This window comes from Acanthochromis polyacanthus, chromosome 10 (genome assembly GCF_021347895.1).
Source record: "Acanthochromis polyacanthus isolate Apoly-LR-REF ecotype Palm Island chromosome 10, KAUST_Apoly_ChrSc, whole genome shotgun sequence".
Classification (NCBI taxonomy): domain Eukaryota; kingdom Metazoa; phylum Chordata; class Actinopteri; family Pomacentridae; genus Acanthochromis; species Acanthochromis polyacanthus.
Genome location: NC_067122.1, coordinates 27,333,661 through 27,350,442, shown reverse-complemented (window position 1 = coordinate 27,350,442; position 16,782 = coordinate 27,333,661). Strand labels below are relative to the sequence as shown.

Sequence of the window (16,782 nt, the reverse complement as noted above, 5' to 3'; positions counted from 1 at the left end):
TATTCACATGTGTTTGTACCACTGATTAACAGGATACTGAGGCACACTTGAGGTCTGGAGAGAGTCCACTGTGGTGACATGAGGTCGGCCACTTTTATTTGCAAATTATCTTCTCCCTTTGGCCTAATTGGACCATGGTACCCGATTTGCACCGAAGGAGTTGTCTCACAGGGAAAACATGTCCCAGTCAAGTGGGGAGTTAGCAGCTGCTTCAGTGGAAAGTGTTCTGTGTCATTTTCATATGAGAGGGTGAAGTGTGAGGTCATGAAATTGACTGTCAGTTTGGTGTAGTGGCTGCAGCAGTAGACAGTGTATCAGGCCTGGCAGTAAAAGGGATACACAGCCATGAAGCAAAGTTAGCTTCGTAATTATGTAAGTATTTATTTTTTATCTCATTCAATTCTCATTGAGAATACAGAAGAATTTTTAAGGTTTTGATTTGTAATGTTAGTAATGTTTGATTTGTTAGATTAGGCTACAGGTTAAAGTATTCTGTATATCTTTGACAAGGTTCAAAGATAGTCATTAAGGTTGCTGCCTTAAAAATTGTCATATTTTAAGATTAACTGTCAGTAGCGTCAAACTCCTATAATAATGACAATAATGTTGGTCTTACAATTTAGCAGCATCTCTGGTTGTTCTGTTTCTAATGTACAATGAGTACGTCTTAGTTCAGTCTTATTTAACATGTGATTCTCTGCTGGTGGAAGATATTTATACCATCTCTCCCTCTTTTCTGTATATGTATGAGTATATTAGCATTGGTGTCTGTGCAGATTTAGACTTTCAGATGTGACCTTTGTTGTCTAAATGTCAGGGAGATTGGAGAGGGAGCCCACAGAGGTAGGGCAGGCTTATGTAATCTGCTCACTCTGTGTTTCACACACACATGCACACACACAAGCACCAAGCAGAAAAAAAAAGCTTGTTTGAGGACGGTTGTCATATCTTAGCTGTGATGCCTCGTACTGCTCTCTGCTTCACTGAAAGCCTGGCTTTCAGGAGCCATTGCTTTTATCAGCATGTATGTGCAGAAAGTGCCCTGGAAATTATTTATGGCTTTAAAAATACTGATATATTGCACTCCTTTGGTGTTATTCTTTGAAACTTATTCTGAGGTCTTTTGATCCATCCCAAAGCTCTCAGCTGAGAGTGAAGGCAGAGTGTAGTTTGTAGAGAGTCTGGATGGCTGACTAGGTGGTGGCTGGTTTTAATAGTACAAGGACTGAATTGTAGTGATTCTCCTGCATGAATTCATTCATGATCACATTGTGCTCTCTTCATAATCTGCCAAAAATAAGAGACTGAGACACTAAGACAAGGACTGCAGGCCTGAATGTGCTTGTGTGTAAGAAATAGTCATCTTGAGTATCTCCACAAACACGAAGGCCAAAGTGATGATGTGCATGCCAATGGCAGCCGTGTCCATCAGATGGGAACAGGGCCTTTTTTGTCCTGTCACTCACAACACTGAACCTTAAAGGAACAGCTCACAGAAAAACAATGATCTGAACATTAAAACACTCTCCACCTTTTGGTTTGAAAGTTGCCTCAGAAGTGTTTGTCTCTTGCTCGTTTTGGCGTCGGCTGTGGCCTGCATGAATTCAGAGCAGATGATTCCAATAGTAAGTGTCAAAGCATCCACAGCAACTTCTCTGAACACCCCCAAAGCGTAATCCATCGACATCAATATGCTTGGTATCTTGGTGTGTTCCAAACTGTCAGACTTTTGCCAAAAAGACATCAACCCACAACTGCACTTGTTTGTGTTGGCATTGAATTTAAAAAGCCAATTAAGCTAGCAGTAACTGCAGCCTGTTTACCACCAGATTTTTGGTGTAAATGTGACAGTTTGGAACATGTTGTGCATGAACAAACAGCTGCAGGAGTGATGTGGGAAGTTCCTGCTGACGTTTTGATACTTGAAGCTGAGTTGTCGTTAAAATCTGTTGTAATCAGCATGATTTTAAAATGACTGAAGGCTCTTTCCTCTGTAATTGCTCAAACTATTCACAACAACCTGCAAATCCAGGTCTTACTACTACTACATAAAAAAACATTATTCCATGGAAGAATAATGTCACACAGCTCATGTTTGACCTTTAAAATTACATTGGGTTCACTGCCTAAAAGCACATTTGTTGTGAGCTTGAAAATACTGTTCAAAAATATTTTTTGTGAAACTTGTTACACAAATTAGAGTTTATATGTTTAGTGTAGTTTTTATTCAGTTGAGATGACTAACTTCAACTCTAGTTGACATTTTGGAGCCATTTCACCTTTCAACCAGCCTTTCTGTGCTTTTATTTATTTAGAGCAGGTTTGCCTGCACTACTTCAGGTCATGTCCTGCTGCACACTCATACAGTTACACAAATTTATGCTTAGAGTTTGCCACTACAGCCACAGCTGGACGTGTTGGCCACTGAACAGCTCCTCTAGTGCTGACTGAGGTTAACTGGGTTGCTCAAGGGCATTTCAACAGCAGTAATGAGAGTGGGCAACTCCAGCAAACCAGCTGGAATCCTTGTTGCAAAAAGACAAAAATAAAAAATAAGATCAGTTATGGGCACCCAAAGGGTATACTTTATATACGGATTGTATCTTGGTCTTGGCGTTGTCACTTTCAGCATTTTAAACCTGTTTTTTCTTGGCACATTTCTATGTGTAATGCAACATTTCTGGAGGCATTCCTTACTTTTAAAAATGCCATTCCATTTAAAGAGCAACACTTCAACTGTGTATTTAATTATTAATAGAAATGCTGAAATTTTAATCACAATCGGTGGTGGAGCCAGAAGTTTTATAGGGTTGGCCAGGCTCAGATCATTACTCACACTGGAGTGGCATAGTGTCTCCCTATTTTTGTTCAGCATTTTTTCTGCGGGCCAAACTGTTTTTTTTTTGTTTGTTTGTGTATTTGTTTGTTTGTTTTGTTGGGCTCAAGATTAAAGATAGTTGTCATGCTCATACAGTATGTGCAGTGAAATGCAATGTGGGTATTCACAAGGCTGTGCAATAACAATTAGACATTATAAAAAGGATAAATCTTAAAATAAAACAGTAGAATATTACAAAAAAGACTCAATGTCATAAATAATATAACAGGATTTTGTACCACACATTTCCAGAGCTGTGTGTTTCATTCCTACAGTCTCAGTAAACATTTTCAGATTAATCAGAGCTATTTGGTTGTATGTGGTTGAACAGAGGGTGATTGTGCTGTTAAAATGCATCTAAATGGGAACAAAGAAGTCCTTCTGGAAAATCGACTTGTTGTGACTGCAGTTATATGAGCAGGTGAGAAGCCTTGAGCAGGCTGCACAATTGGTAGTCTGCAGTGTCTGTGGCCACCCAGATCCCCCCTTTGGCTCTGCCTCTGACTGCAAAGGTGATGTCACCTTTATTTACTCCTTCAGTCTTGACAGTACCACAATCGGAGAAAGAGCATTTAAGCCTTTTTTGCAATGAACTACCTCTTTTTCTTTGTATTAATACTTCCCTTTATTTTTTGGACTACAGTAGCAAATGTTGGAGCAAACTCGAGCCTGCAGACAGTAGAAATGAACCTGTGAGCTTGCCCATGTATCACTTTCTTTTTGTCTTGAAAATTTTTACTGTGAATAAACATTATTTTAAGAATTTTAGGTTTTTCAGTAGGGCTGCAACTAGTGATTACTGATATTTTTTTCCTGATTAATCAATCAGTCATTTGATCTATGAAATGCCAGAAATTGGAGAAGAATATCAGTCATTGTTTCCCAAAACCCAAGATGTCCACATCCTAAAAATATTTAGTTTAATGTAAGTAGCAAAAAAAACTTAAAATAATCACATTTCAGACACTGCAATCCGAGAATTTGGACTTTCCCCCTTAAAAACCCATTCCAATAAAACGAATTAATTGAGCTGTCAGCTGTTTTAGTTTGATGAACAATCGTCTGATCACCTGATCAATGCAGCCCCAATGTTTACAGCTGATAAGTTGAGTCTACTACACCTAAAGTCTCAGGACTCCCTCTACAGTAGATGCACATTAGATAAATTCTGGCAAGATTGTTGGGAACTTGAGTTGGTTTTACAACTGCAGGTAGAAACTGATCATTTGTGGGAAATGCAATGATCTGGAGTTTATCCACTAAAACAGGACTAAATGAAATATTTATATTCTTTGATCATATTGAGAAATCTTTGGATGTTGGGACCTTTAAGTGATGCTCCTTGCATCAGTGATGTTTGTCTTGGTGCACCAATGTGTTAATTTTGTTTACTATCATATCATCTGGACATAGTGTATCTGATTAATGCTTTACTACCGATAAATTGGCATAGAAGGCTGACATTGTGCCGATGAAATTATAAAACGGTGATCACTTTGAGGAACATGCATCCATTATGTTGACATTTATCCTCCTTCATCGCGGGCTGTTAATGATAAATGATAAATCACCACGGCACCAGCACGATATTTTTAGACAGGGTGGGAGATGAATGAGGTTATGATTCTGGTCTCTGTGGTCGGAGGGGCTGGTGGTGCCCCTCCCCCGACTGTAGGTAATGGCTGATGCCGGTAGTCTCGCAGCAGAGCGCTGATCGTTAACACAGGACCGCCTCTCGGGCTCCACAGCCGATCATCCTGGTCCCCACTCACCGGAGGGCAGCTCGGCAGCTGCGAACAGCCCCGCTGCACAGCCTCTCTCTTGTTTGCTTTGAAAATCAATTGGCCTGGTTGGTTTAAGGGAAGAGGCGAAACACCGGCAGGTGTTGACTAGCGGGGAGAAATCGCGGTGCAGACTGATGACGATGATGATGGTGAGGATGATGCATCTCTTCCCGTGCCTTTATGAATTACATCGCATAGTGTGAAGAGACGTAGGGGCATCTTTTTTCTTTTTTGCTTTTTTTCCCTTTAATTTCTCGCCTAACTGTAATGGTGGATTTCTTGGTCGCTTTGAGGCTACGTGTCTAGACGGGGGAGCTGAATACCGCCCGTTAACTGAGAGCGCATCTCAGCATCGGCCCGCAGCGCTGCGCCATGGCCTTGGATGTCCAGACGTGCGCGGTGTTTACGGTGATCGCGGTTCTGGTGCTTGTGAACGTGCTGTTGATGTTCATCCTCGGTACTCGTTAATGGATCTGCGCTTGGGGCCCTGTCCGCAGCGCACCACGCTTTCAAACAGCAGAGGAGAGAAAGGCGGTGCGCGTTGGTCGAGAGCGGGGACACCCAGCGCTCCATCACGGCTACGCGTTGAAATGAATGACGTTGGTACAACATAATGTATTTCTGTTTCCCCCCCACCCACCTCCCCAGTCCTTCGTTATGTCTTGTGTCCTCTCACCGTTTGTGATAGCTAGTGTTGTCTGGTGGTGGTCGTAGTTGTGCGGATACAGATCTGTGGTGCTCCTTCCCCCCTTTTCTGTGGTGACTGGAAATTCATATTCCCCGCATACAGCCTAAACGTGTCCCCCACGTCGATCTCTCCCTCTCCTCCATGTTGTATTCTGTGGATTATGCGCATTGGTGCATTTTTATTCTGTAATGACTGGATTTTTTTAATGAAAAAATAATCTGATGGTGTGTTCCTCCTAAACCACAGCCTACTGCTGCGTCAGGACTTGTTTTTCTATTGTGATCTAGTGTAGCCACATCCACAATATGGCAGCTAATAGCTGTACAGTGATCTCTCCACAGAAGTTAATGTGATATTTGGAGCAAATAGCAGTGCAAGTGAGAGCTTTGTGCTGCTGCTCAGAAACTCTGGAGCACCATTGTAATCTCAGCTGAACAGTAACCAACAGCAGGCAGGCTTAGGCCTAATAAAAGAAGGCCTCCATCACTTCAGGTTTCCCCCATTTTAGATTCAGCTAAACTCAGCTCCCATTTCATTGCCCCCCCAAAATCCACATTTCTCCTGTTTGCAAAAAGAAGGAAAAAAGGTCAGTGTGGCACCTGTTTCCGAAGACCATATATTATTGCACCAGGTCACTAAATAGTGACTTATAAAATATGTAATTGTATCTGGATATTTTTTTCATATGAAATGTCTTCCAAGTGAAAAGATTAGTCAGGCTGAGATGATGAAAAAGAGCCCCTTTCTTCCAAAAGCAGTGGCAGTCTAATAAAGGATTGGAGGCAGGTGTCATGAATGTTGAATGAATGTCAGAAATAGATATGCTAAAAGCCTATCCCAGAGCCGTCCATGACAGTCCTATTAATAGGGACGGTAGGCTGGCAAGGGCTTTTTTTTTAAAATACTGTATGTGCTCTCATACACTCAAGGTTAAGTGCAGTGTTTTCTGTGTGTATGCAGTTAAGTGGCAAATGCTGTACTGTAGGTGTACAGAGAAATGTTTGGCAGCCATGTATTATGAACACAGATACCTCCATCACATGCCATGGCATGTGGGTTGGTGTTTTCATCACTGTGGTTCAGTGCATAAACATCGTCCCCGAGCAGAGACCCCATAGGACTGTCAACATATAGACCGTCATAATGTCACAGGATGGAAATGCACACTGCAGTGGTTGTGGCTCGTGCGGCTTACAACGATACGACTGTGCTACTTACAGATGTGTGTTCACGTGTGAACATGCTAAGCAGCGTGTGAGAGGTAGTTCTCCAGTGGATGTTATCCGTTGTTCCTCTTTGAATCGGGAGTCCTGCACACATCCCAAGTGTTCACACATTTGTAATTCCTCCAAGGCAGGTGCCTTCTAATAGAGTTCTGTTAAATGCTGTGCAGTCAGAAGTGTCAATGTGCAGATGGTGTGTGCGAGCGAGACAACAGTGTGTGTGTGTGTGTGTGTGTGTGTGTGTGTGTGTGTGTGTGTGTGTGTGTGTGTGTGTGTGTGTGTGTGTGAGGGTGTGTGTGTATTTCTCACCAGTTTTAGGCAGAGCATCTTTGATTGGCTCCCAGACTCAGGGTATAAGTGTATTACATAACAGGGTTGGCAGACACAGGGAGGACGGACCGCGAGACTCACTCAGTGCGTCGGAAAGAGAAGCCTCTTTCTGGAATACGGCACCTTGTTACTTGACATTTCAGCTCAGCTCTTGCGGAGGACCATCACTTCGACTGCTGCCAAAAGGGATTCAATTATCATGATTGTATGAACCGGACTTCTCCATGCATACACTCTCTGAACAGTTACATGTCACAAACATGGTAAGGCTGGCTAACGGCATGTGTGCGTGAGTGTGTGTTTGCTCAGGGATGCTATAGGTGCTTTGGTGCAGCTGTGCTATGGCTAGAGACAGAGGAGGATGTTGGAATGCAGTGGATCTGCCAGTGCAGTGAATGCTGATGTGTTGCGCTGCAAAGATGATATGAGCAAGCCAGTCTGCTTTTTATTGTAACATATCCCCTTGTCAGGCTCCATGTCTGTGCTTCAACATGAAACAGAAAGCTTTGTCACATATGTCTCTGTATAGGGTAGATTTCTCTGCATTCATTTGCATTGACCCAAATACAGGTTTTGCGGGCTGCTTAGCCCTCTGATCTTTGATGTTGTAACTGCAGTGTAACCATAACGATGACATAGGTCATTACAGCTGCTAGACACACAGGTAATGAGTATGATGAGCAAGACCTGCCTGTGTTTGTGTCTGTGTCTTTACTGTATGCCAGTTGATCAAGCTAGGTATGAGGCTGTGCTAAGGCAGAATCGGGGAAGATTGATTATGTAATGCTTTTAATTTATTCAGACATGTAGAGGGAAAAAAGGATGCAATATATTGGAGAGGGCAGTGCTGATCTCATTAGGGAGATGGAGGGATGAGGGGAAGGAGAGAACTGAGAAGGGAGGAACATTGGCTGTGAATGGATCTCTGTCTCTCCCTGCTTTGCTCTTTCTGTCTGTTGCCTGTATTACAGCAGATTGATGGGGACTGGAGAGATTGTGCTTGTAGTGAATGGGGCTGAAAATGGAGTGGAGCTGGAGGGAGGATGGAGGGGGCGGAAGGGCAAGAAGCAAGACTGACCTCAGTGCCAAGGCTCATCTGCTCTACGGTGCCGTTTCAGGCAGAGGTCCTAGTATCAGATACTGACGATCAAGTAGAACTGATTTAACTTCCGCTAGTTATTCCTGCTTTGTGTGCAGGTGATTTAAATCAAATTCCTTTTCCTGAATCAACAATGATTTTTTAATGTTTTTGAGCACTATTCATCGGTCCTGTTTCCATGGCAGCCTGACACATGTTTTTGCAGTAATCCTCCTCTCTTCCTGTAGTGGAGGCTACAGCTATTGTTACCCCGGCTCCCGGGTCCAAAGTGATGCCTAATTGAATAGATGTGCTCAATGACATCTTTCATGTGAAGCCTGTCTAGCCTGTGCTATATAGATGTGCATTTTACATTGATGTGGAGATGATCATGTCAGTGTAAAATGGTGTTAATGCAGAGTGATATTGCAGTTACTCAGTGGTCACCCTTTGTGTGTGGCTACTCTCAATTTGGGAATATTCAGGTGCATCCTGAAGTGTCCTTGCCTCATCCCCGTCATCTTTGTCAATACCAGTGAAGCATCCTCATCTGTCACCATGACGACAGCTGTACTTTCCCTTCCAGGCGTGGACGTCCCTCCCTGAGCTCACTTCTCTGCCCTGATTGGCTTATGTCCCCTATAGCTGTCTCAGTAAGCCATCAGGGGAGTGGGCTTTTCTACAGGTTGAAGGGCCAACCTAGCTGCTGAGTCTGAGAGTGCTTAGATCCTCATGGGGGTTTGAAGGGATACAAACAAATGCACACACAATCTGCAGTTTCTCCTGGTAATTCTTGCAAACACACCGCATCAGCAAGAAGGTAGAATAGCATTTTTGTGTCAGAATGATGAAGTGGATCTTGTAAGAGAAAAAATAATGTTAAATGATTAAAGGGGGAAAAAAAGACAATTAGCTTAATTTAGAAAATAACAGGGGCTTGATTTGATTATGCAAATGCATTAATACAAGTAAGGAACTAATTTTGTATCCATCCCTGTCTCCAGACCTTTGATAATTCCTTACCTAGAGCCTGTCAGGCTTGGTTAGCGCTGCTCTGCCCACAGCCCCAGGGACTGGATGCATGGTTAGCTCTGGACTGGAGAATGCTGATGAACACTACTGTGGAGAGAACAATTGGAACAAACAGTTGGAACTGTGCCACAGATGCATACACCGGTTCAATGCATACAAAGTTGAAAGTGTGGCCACACGTATGCATGGGTATGCACTTCTCGAGGCAACAAAGCTCAGTCGTCAGAGTAATGGATGGTGAGGCTGTAGATTGATGATGTCAGACTCTGGTCTCTCTCAAGAACATTGTCTCCCTTCTCTTGTCCTTTAATGAGAACAACCTTTAGCCTCTCCAGATCCCCTAAGGAATACTGATCACCTGACTGGATGCCATGCTCTGGCTGTACTCAGCTGATGCGTACTCTGCTCGTGTACATGCGCGCAGTTGTACATTTTCAACATTTATTTTCAGCGTCTCATAATGTCCACATTATTTATTCATGATTTTGAAATCAATAGAAAAGATTTGATGAGTCATCCTTCCATGTTTCATGGAAGAGTGTGCTGCAGATAAAATAACAACCCCGGTGACAGCATGAAGGAAAGGAGATTATCCCTTCACATTTGTTTACTCCTCAGCATTTATATTACATTAACACATGTAATTATTCTAATGTCATAATGGGCCAATTACCGTCCCTGTGCGGAGACTGGTGCTGTGCTTCTGAGCGCTGTGTGTTGTTTCTCCACTAATGGCCCTGCCTTTTTGTGTTTTTGTATTTTGTTGTGTTGTACTGTGGTCTGTGCTGGCTATTGTGTTGTTCTATTTGCAATGCAATCCCTAAGCTGCCACTGGGCTCTGGCTTTGAGGGTGTGTATTTGCATCCATTAGTAATCTGAGTGGGTTTAACAACAAGGATTCACACAAACGGAGGCCAAAATGAGGCATATTACTGTATTACAGTCAGCTTCACATTTGATTTCAGATGATGTGGTTGTTTACTGTATTGATCAGTGTCTGATGTTCATTTTTGTCTCAGTGGTGTCTCCCGAAGATTGGTTTTATGTAACGAGAATAAAACATGAGATGTACACTGTGTGTTTCTCTCGTTCCTTCAGTTGATAAGTGGAGGGTCAATCGTCAACGCTGAGGCGGTATGGGACCATGTGACCATGGCGGACCGGGAGTTGGCGTTTAAGGCCGGTGACGTCATCAAGGTTCTGGACGCCTCCAACAAGGACTGGTGGTGGGGCCAGATTGATGAGGAGGAAGGATGGTTCCCTGCCAGCTTTGTACGGGTGAGTTAGCTACAGCCATGGCTGGCCAGCGACCACAGACACAACAGACTCCCATACACAAACAAAAATGGAGGCACATGAACATATGCGCACGAATTGGAAGGTACACTTGCACAGTTGTCTTGTCACATACACGAACTCACATTGACAAAACACACCCGTTAGATATGCTTTGCTCCAGTTAAACAAGGCCTTATTTTAATAATATATAACACTCAGGAGATTAGAGAACAGCTAGCTAAGTGCCTTTATCGGGTGTTCAGGGACAACGAAACAAAGATGCCGATGAGCCCTTCTGTTTTATTTTGGCATCTCCTTCAACTGCTACCCTTGAAGTCCAATTAAATTTACAACATCCTCATTTTAAAAATTGTGATTATATAATTTTACCCATTATCTTAGGTCAAGTAAAACCAAAACATATGAACACACATGTCTGCTGCATGTTATTCCATACTTCTTTAGCTACTAATTTCTTTTAAATGCACTATTGTTGCCTACTGGACCTTGACTGTTTGTCTTTTAAATTCCTCAATAAACATAGAATTTCTCTGAGCTAAAAGTTGAAGACACATCTGCGACTGTAATTTTTGACCAGTTTGGAAGCTGATCCTGATCTGTTTAGAAATAGGTGATGTGGCAGCTTGAAAACAGCACGTATAATGAGAATAAACTTTCAGTAAGGTAGGAAACATCTTGTATCCAGGAGTGAAACTTTTAAATTAAAAAATATTCGCTTATGCATATAGATTCTGAAATGCTTAATGAGGAAGGAGGCGTAGATAATTTAACTTTTTTTTAAAAAATTACATCAGTCCCCAATTATCACATAAAGCAGAGTGCTTTTGTATACCTTTGAGCAGGACTGGAGTGGATTTTTGTTTTAATGAAGGAAGAATTAGCATCCTTGGTGTAGGTGGAGGCTTCCCACAACAGAACACCCCCTTTCCCTCCCAGACACTTCTCATGGCCATTCCCACCTGTCCACCCTTCCATAGTCACTCCTGAGAGGGCAGGGCAGACAGGCTGACTGACTGTCGACCAAAAAGTATCTTTCTGTTCTGTCATTCTCTCTCTCCAAGGTGGAACCCCACCCTCCTCAGCCCCAAACAAAACAGGTTTTCTATATCAACCCCATAGCAACTCCACGGTTCCAAAACACCACGTCAAAGGTGCGTTTTTCCCAGCTTCATCTACCCATCCAGCCTGCCCGCCCACCCGCCCCGCTCCAGTCTGTCCACGCAACGTACCCTCGACATTACCAAACATTTAACGTACCCATGACGTTCTCACATCATTCCTCAACGGGGTCGATAGAAAGGCAGAACTGATGAGTCAAAAGTAAAGATAATGTGCAATGTCCTCTTAATGGCCTGTGCTAAAATTCTCGAATCTGCCTAGTTTTGGGATAATTCTTCTTGCTAACATTCATGGTTATTTCTATTTCAAATGTGAATCATTTTTCTCAGTACTCTATTTACTATTGACTCTGACTCTTTCTCAGTCTTAACGCTGCGCTACTAGTTCTCGTCTGCAGTCAGTGCTCTACCACCCGTCACTCTGCTTGTCTGTGGCGCTACATTTCTCATCTTGTGTTTGGCATTCTACCCGTCGGTTCTTTGATGTTCTCTTGGCAAACTGTGTGTCATCAGGTGTTGGCTGCTGGGCATCTGAAACCACGCTCACTTGGCCCTTTCTATGAGCAAGAGTGGAATACGCTATATATGTGGATCCGTGTGTGAGTGTGTGTTGGCGAGTGCATGCTTGTGTGAGGAAATCACGAGGTGGTGTGTGAGTGTATATGCATGCATATGTGTAGGGGGGTGATTTTTTTGAGTCACACACAGGGCCGAAGTTGGCAATTGAATATCCTTAGAATATCCTCAGTCTCAGAAAGAGGCTTTTTTTTTTCTTTGCACTCTGGAGTGTTTGGCAGTATGTTCCTCACCTCTCTATCATGCTGGACCAAGAGTCTTACTTGCTGTCCAAACTACCAGAAACCCTCTAAATGAAGCTCTGTGTGTGTGAGATGTGTGTTTGTGTATGTGGTTTGAGTGTGTGTGCTTTCATACTGAAGAGTGACTGGTACTATGCGCCAAAGATAGTGTGATATTAACGTCTATGTATAATTCTATATGAATCTGTTTACTACTAATTTACTAATACTTTTTTCATCAGATTTATACACTTAACACTTTAGAGTGCACATTTCTTACTCAAGTGCATGTGTGGGTTTGTGTGAATGTATTTGTCCTCAGCTGTGGGTGAATCAGGAGGACGGTGGAGCGGAGCCAGCCGAGGGGACCAGCGAGGTGCAGAACGGGCACCTGGATCCAACCAATGACTGCCTGTGTCTGGGCTCACCCCTCCAAAACCGAGACCAGATGAGGGCCAACGTCATCAATGAGATCATGAGCACAGAGAGACACTACATCAAACACCTCAAGGACATCTGTGAGGTACTAAACATGCGCACGCGTCCACCAACACACATGCACATACAGTAAACTGCAGCGCTTTAATACGTTCGGCGAGATTAGGGCAGGTAGCGCAGCGGTTAAAAAGCTGAATCAACTGAAACGTGTACAAGAGAGGAAGCGGCCTTTTTGATGCTACGCAAGGATCTAATATGTATTTGTAACACTCCCACATTCACACTTTTATTCCAGGCATATTTTTTCCACTCGATTTCTAAACAGTCCAAAAATACTGCTCTTTTTTTTAAATACAAAACCACAATATGTCAGCTGTACACAGCTATCCTGGCAGTCCAGAAATTTGTCATTATATTATGAATCATACTGAAGTGACAAGCTAGAATTCACACCTAATGAAATTAAACAAAAAACATGCAGTTTGTTATATTTTTAGCATGGTAAGCCTTTTATAAAACCTGAAAACGTGACTCTCTGTGTCAATCTGAATGTAAAATCTGAACATATTATTATTATTATTATCTATTTGAATACACTTATGTCATCCATACAATACACAACATTTGAATATATTAACAGTTTTCTTCCTAAAATGCATTTTCTAAAGCCTGAGAACAGCCGGGGGGGGGCGGGGATGCAGAAATCTGTTCCACTTTTAAGGGTATTTTAGAATTTTTACCCAATAATCAGCAAGACAGTACTGCCTACCCAGTTTTAAATGTTGGATTTTCATTGATTGTGACTTTTTTGTGTAGTATATTATAAGTATGGTCCCGGATTTCCCCGACATTATGTCCACAGTATATTTATACATATCTAGATTGTACAGATGAATACATATTTTGTAAATGTGCACCACTGTTACTTCTGTAAAACAGTTTTATCTGAGCATGACATGTGAGTATGACAAAGGTACTGATTATTAATGTGCCTGTTGTCAGTACATTTATGTGACAAAACTCAAGAAAAACTTGTTTCGTCACATAGATGCATGGGATCAGGATACATGTAACCAAAATAAAGAGGAGACAGTTATACATTAAATGGGTTCAATGGGAACTATAATAACTATGAGAATATAAGATAAGTGATTGTAAAAAGAAAACATACTGCTTGTACATCAGCCTCCAGTCACTAGCTGGTTTTACAGCATTACTGTAAAAATATAAAGATAAAACTTCAAAAATGCTGTTTGTCACCAGCAGTCATAGCGGTCATATGAAAATACAGAACAATACACAGCACCTTTGCAGTACTTTGACTTTGGGTGGTTTCTAGTGCACATTTTTGCTTATCTAATCATCTCTCCTTAATCCCCTGTATACCCTTTGTTTGTTTTTCAGGTGAGGCATAGTGTTTAAAAATAGTTGCAATAAAGCGTAAATTTTCACCTTCTCACCTTTACACTTCTCGCTAATGGAAGCATCCTGCATTTTGCACATTTGCATGAGCATGAACAGACAAGAAGTGTAGTGACGCTTTGAAGTCGATGTGAGCAAGTCCATCAGAGGGGAGATTTATTCTTTGTCATAAGCGTCTTCAAACGTTGTCCTTTATGGAGGTTGCATTAAATGGTTTAGGAACTTAGGAATGCTCAACTGATGTCAAAATGAGGTGTTAAAATCCTCCATGGTTGCAATGGCTGTGCTAGTTGCTAATTTGGTTATCAATAAGTGTTTCCTGTCTTCATATGCACTGCAAAATATACAAGATCAGTAATTTCAGTTCATTAACAGGAATTATTTGATAACCAAGAATATGTCACATATCTAAAATGGAAAAATGTGAAATGAGTTTTCATTTTGATACTTGGATTGAGCTTGATTTCAAGACACCAAACAAAAAGGATTAGCATGCGCATTTCACAACAGAAAGAATCATACTGTACCATAGAGCAGATCCTTTCACAAAATGCCAAAGCTTCAGTCCTCTTAGCTCACCACAAGTAGCCTAGGTGCAATACAGGACCTGGTGCTCGGTGTGCAAAAATTTTTGCTCAGATTTTCAGTGTCATCTTTGAGAGCCTCACAGCAGTTCTTTAATTCTGTGTTGTTGTAGGGCTACTTGCGCCAGTGCAGGAAGCGTGTGGACATGTTTAACGATGACCAGCTGAAGGTCATCTTTGGAAACATCGAGGACATTTACCGCTTCCAGATGGGTTTTGTTAGAGATTTGGAGAAACAGTACAACACAGAGGAACCGCACCTCTCTGAAATCGGGCCCTGCTTTTTAGAACATGTGAGTAGTTTCTTATTTTTCAGCACACTAAAAGGAATGATACACACTGTCCAGCCAAGAGCAGCCATAATTGCTAATAATTTTGATAGGCCTGTTATCACAAGATTTGAACTTAATTATCTTGTTATCTTGATATAGCATTTAAGCTGTGGAGATAATTAAGTCACCAGCAGCCCGTTTATCTCAAGATAAGGAGTTAATTAAGTCATGATCTTGGGCTCTAATAATAAAGTTTAGAAACTGTAGCCACTCTCTGTACATTTTGGCACTCCTCATCACAGCATGTTTCATTGGGTCTGAACGTTATTATATTCTCTGATTGTGCACCACTCTGCTCCTTTACTCTACAGCAAGACGGTTTCTGGATCTACTCAGAGTACTGTAACAACCACTTGGACGCCTGTATGGAGTTGAGCAAACTGATGAGGGATGGCAGGTACCAGCACTTCTTCGAGGCCTGTCGCCTCCTCCAGCAAATGATTGACATTGCCATAGACGGCTTCCTGCTCACCCCTGTCCAGAAAATCTGCAAATATCCGCTCCAGTTGGCTGAGCTTCTTAAATACACCGCACAGGAGCACAGGTACTGTAGACTGTGACCAAGACCACATTTAATCTATTGAATGTTGTTGTTGTTTCATAGCAATTCATTTGTTTCTAAAAGAAGTCATTACTGATGCATCATTGTGTTCCAGATGCATTGTGTTGCAATGCAGCTGTTGCAGACGCTGCGTTTATGATACTGAAGTGGTAATTATCCATACACAAGCTGAAACAAATGCTGTTTTGCACTGTTTTACCAGCTTTCTGTGAATGTTTTAGAAGGAAGCATTTCATCAAAGAATCTGCTATTCATAAGCAAGTCATGTCATCTTCGTCTCAACTCTCCACCGTCGGATCATTGTGCAGAGCTGTGATTCTAAATAGACTGCAGATTAAATATGAATTGGGGCTTTTCGCCATCACATATACAAGTCAACATTTCCCACACGTTTCATGCACTGCACAGAAGCATAGTATACAATTTAAACATTTGCAGTTGAGCTCTCGCGCCCAGACGAACGCTTGAGTATCCAGATGTGCAAACTCATGCGTGCAAACCCATAGGAACATGGTGTAAGTGATTCAGCGTGTCTCAGCCAGCTCCAGGTCATTCACTAACCACGCGTTCTCAGCCAGAGAGGGACAGGTGCCAGCTCTGCCAGCAAGGCCTGCCAGATCACAGTGTTTGACTGTTAGGAGCTGTGGAGAATCTGCCAGATATAGGCCTGTCTCTGTCGCACATGCACACACAATACTGTCACACACACACACACACACACACATTATCTTCCAAAGTGAGGATTGGATCCGTAAAACATCTAAGCCAGAGGGATAAATTCAGCTCACTTAGCATAGACGCAGTGAGAGTTAACTGAGAATAGAGAAAGTGGCTGATTAGAATTAAACAGCAGTGTGGTTTTTGACCATGTTCCAACCAACTTACTACTGTCACTTGAGTTTATAACCCCTGTCTTAAATAGGCTACCCAGTATCATTCACTGCTGTAACATTACATGTCTCTGAATGGCCTACCTCCAAGTGCTATAATTTTACCCTTTAACACCCCGGAGTAATTATGTTTACACTGTGTCTGCAGTGACTATCGATACGTGGCAGCAGCTCTGGCAGTAATGCGGAACGTCACTCAGCAGATCAACGAGAGGAAGAGGAGGCTGGAGAACATCGACAAGATCGCCCAGTGGCAAGCCTCGGTTCTGGACTGGGAGGTATGTGTTTGTATGCAATTTATAAAAGCATTCCATTTATGCTTTCATA

The 16,782-nt window shown here is 42.2% G+C and overlaps 1 protein-coding gene across 12 annotated transcripts in view; it reads left to right on the top strand.

The window, feature by feature from the left end:
- LOC110959861 (rho guanine nucleotide exchange factor 9) overlaps window positions 1–16,782 on the top strand; it is a 48,348-nt gene that overhangs the window by 20,458 nt on the left and 11,108 nt on the right. For 6 of the 12 annotated variants that reach the window (XR_007944595.1, XM_022206861.2, XM_051954388.1 and 3 more), the window contains exons 5-10: window positions 10,112–10,291; window positions 11,374–11,463; window positions 12,550–12,750; window positions 14,785–14,964; window positions 15,315–15,547; window positions 16,604–16,733. Coding sequence is in view for 11 of the 12 variants with exons in the window: in XM_022206861.2 (XP_022062553.2) it covers window positions 10,112–10,291; window positions 11,374–11,463; window positions 12,550–12,750; window positions 14,785–14,964; window positions 15,315–15,547; window positions 16,604–16,733 (1,014 nt within the window). In the remaining variant the exon portion in view is untranslated. Of the gene's footprint in view, window positions 1–4,529; window positions 5,266–6,925; window positions 7,167–10,111; window positions 10,292–11,373; window positions 11,464–12,549; window positions 12,751–14,784; window positions 14,965–15,314; window positions 15,548–16,603; window positions 16,734–16,782 lie in introns of those variants that run through there. The other 6 variants (XM_022206866.2, XM_022206865.2, XM_022206863.2 and 3 more) reach the window with 6 other exon arrangements.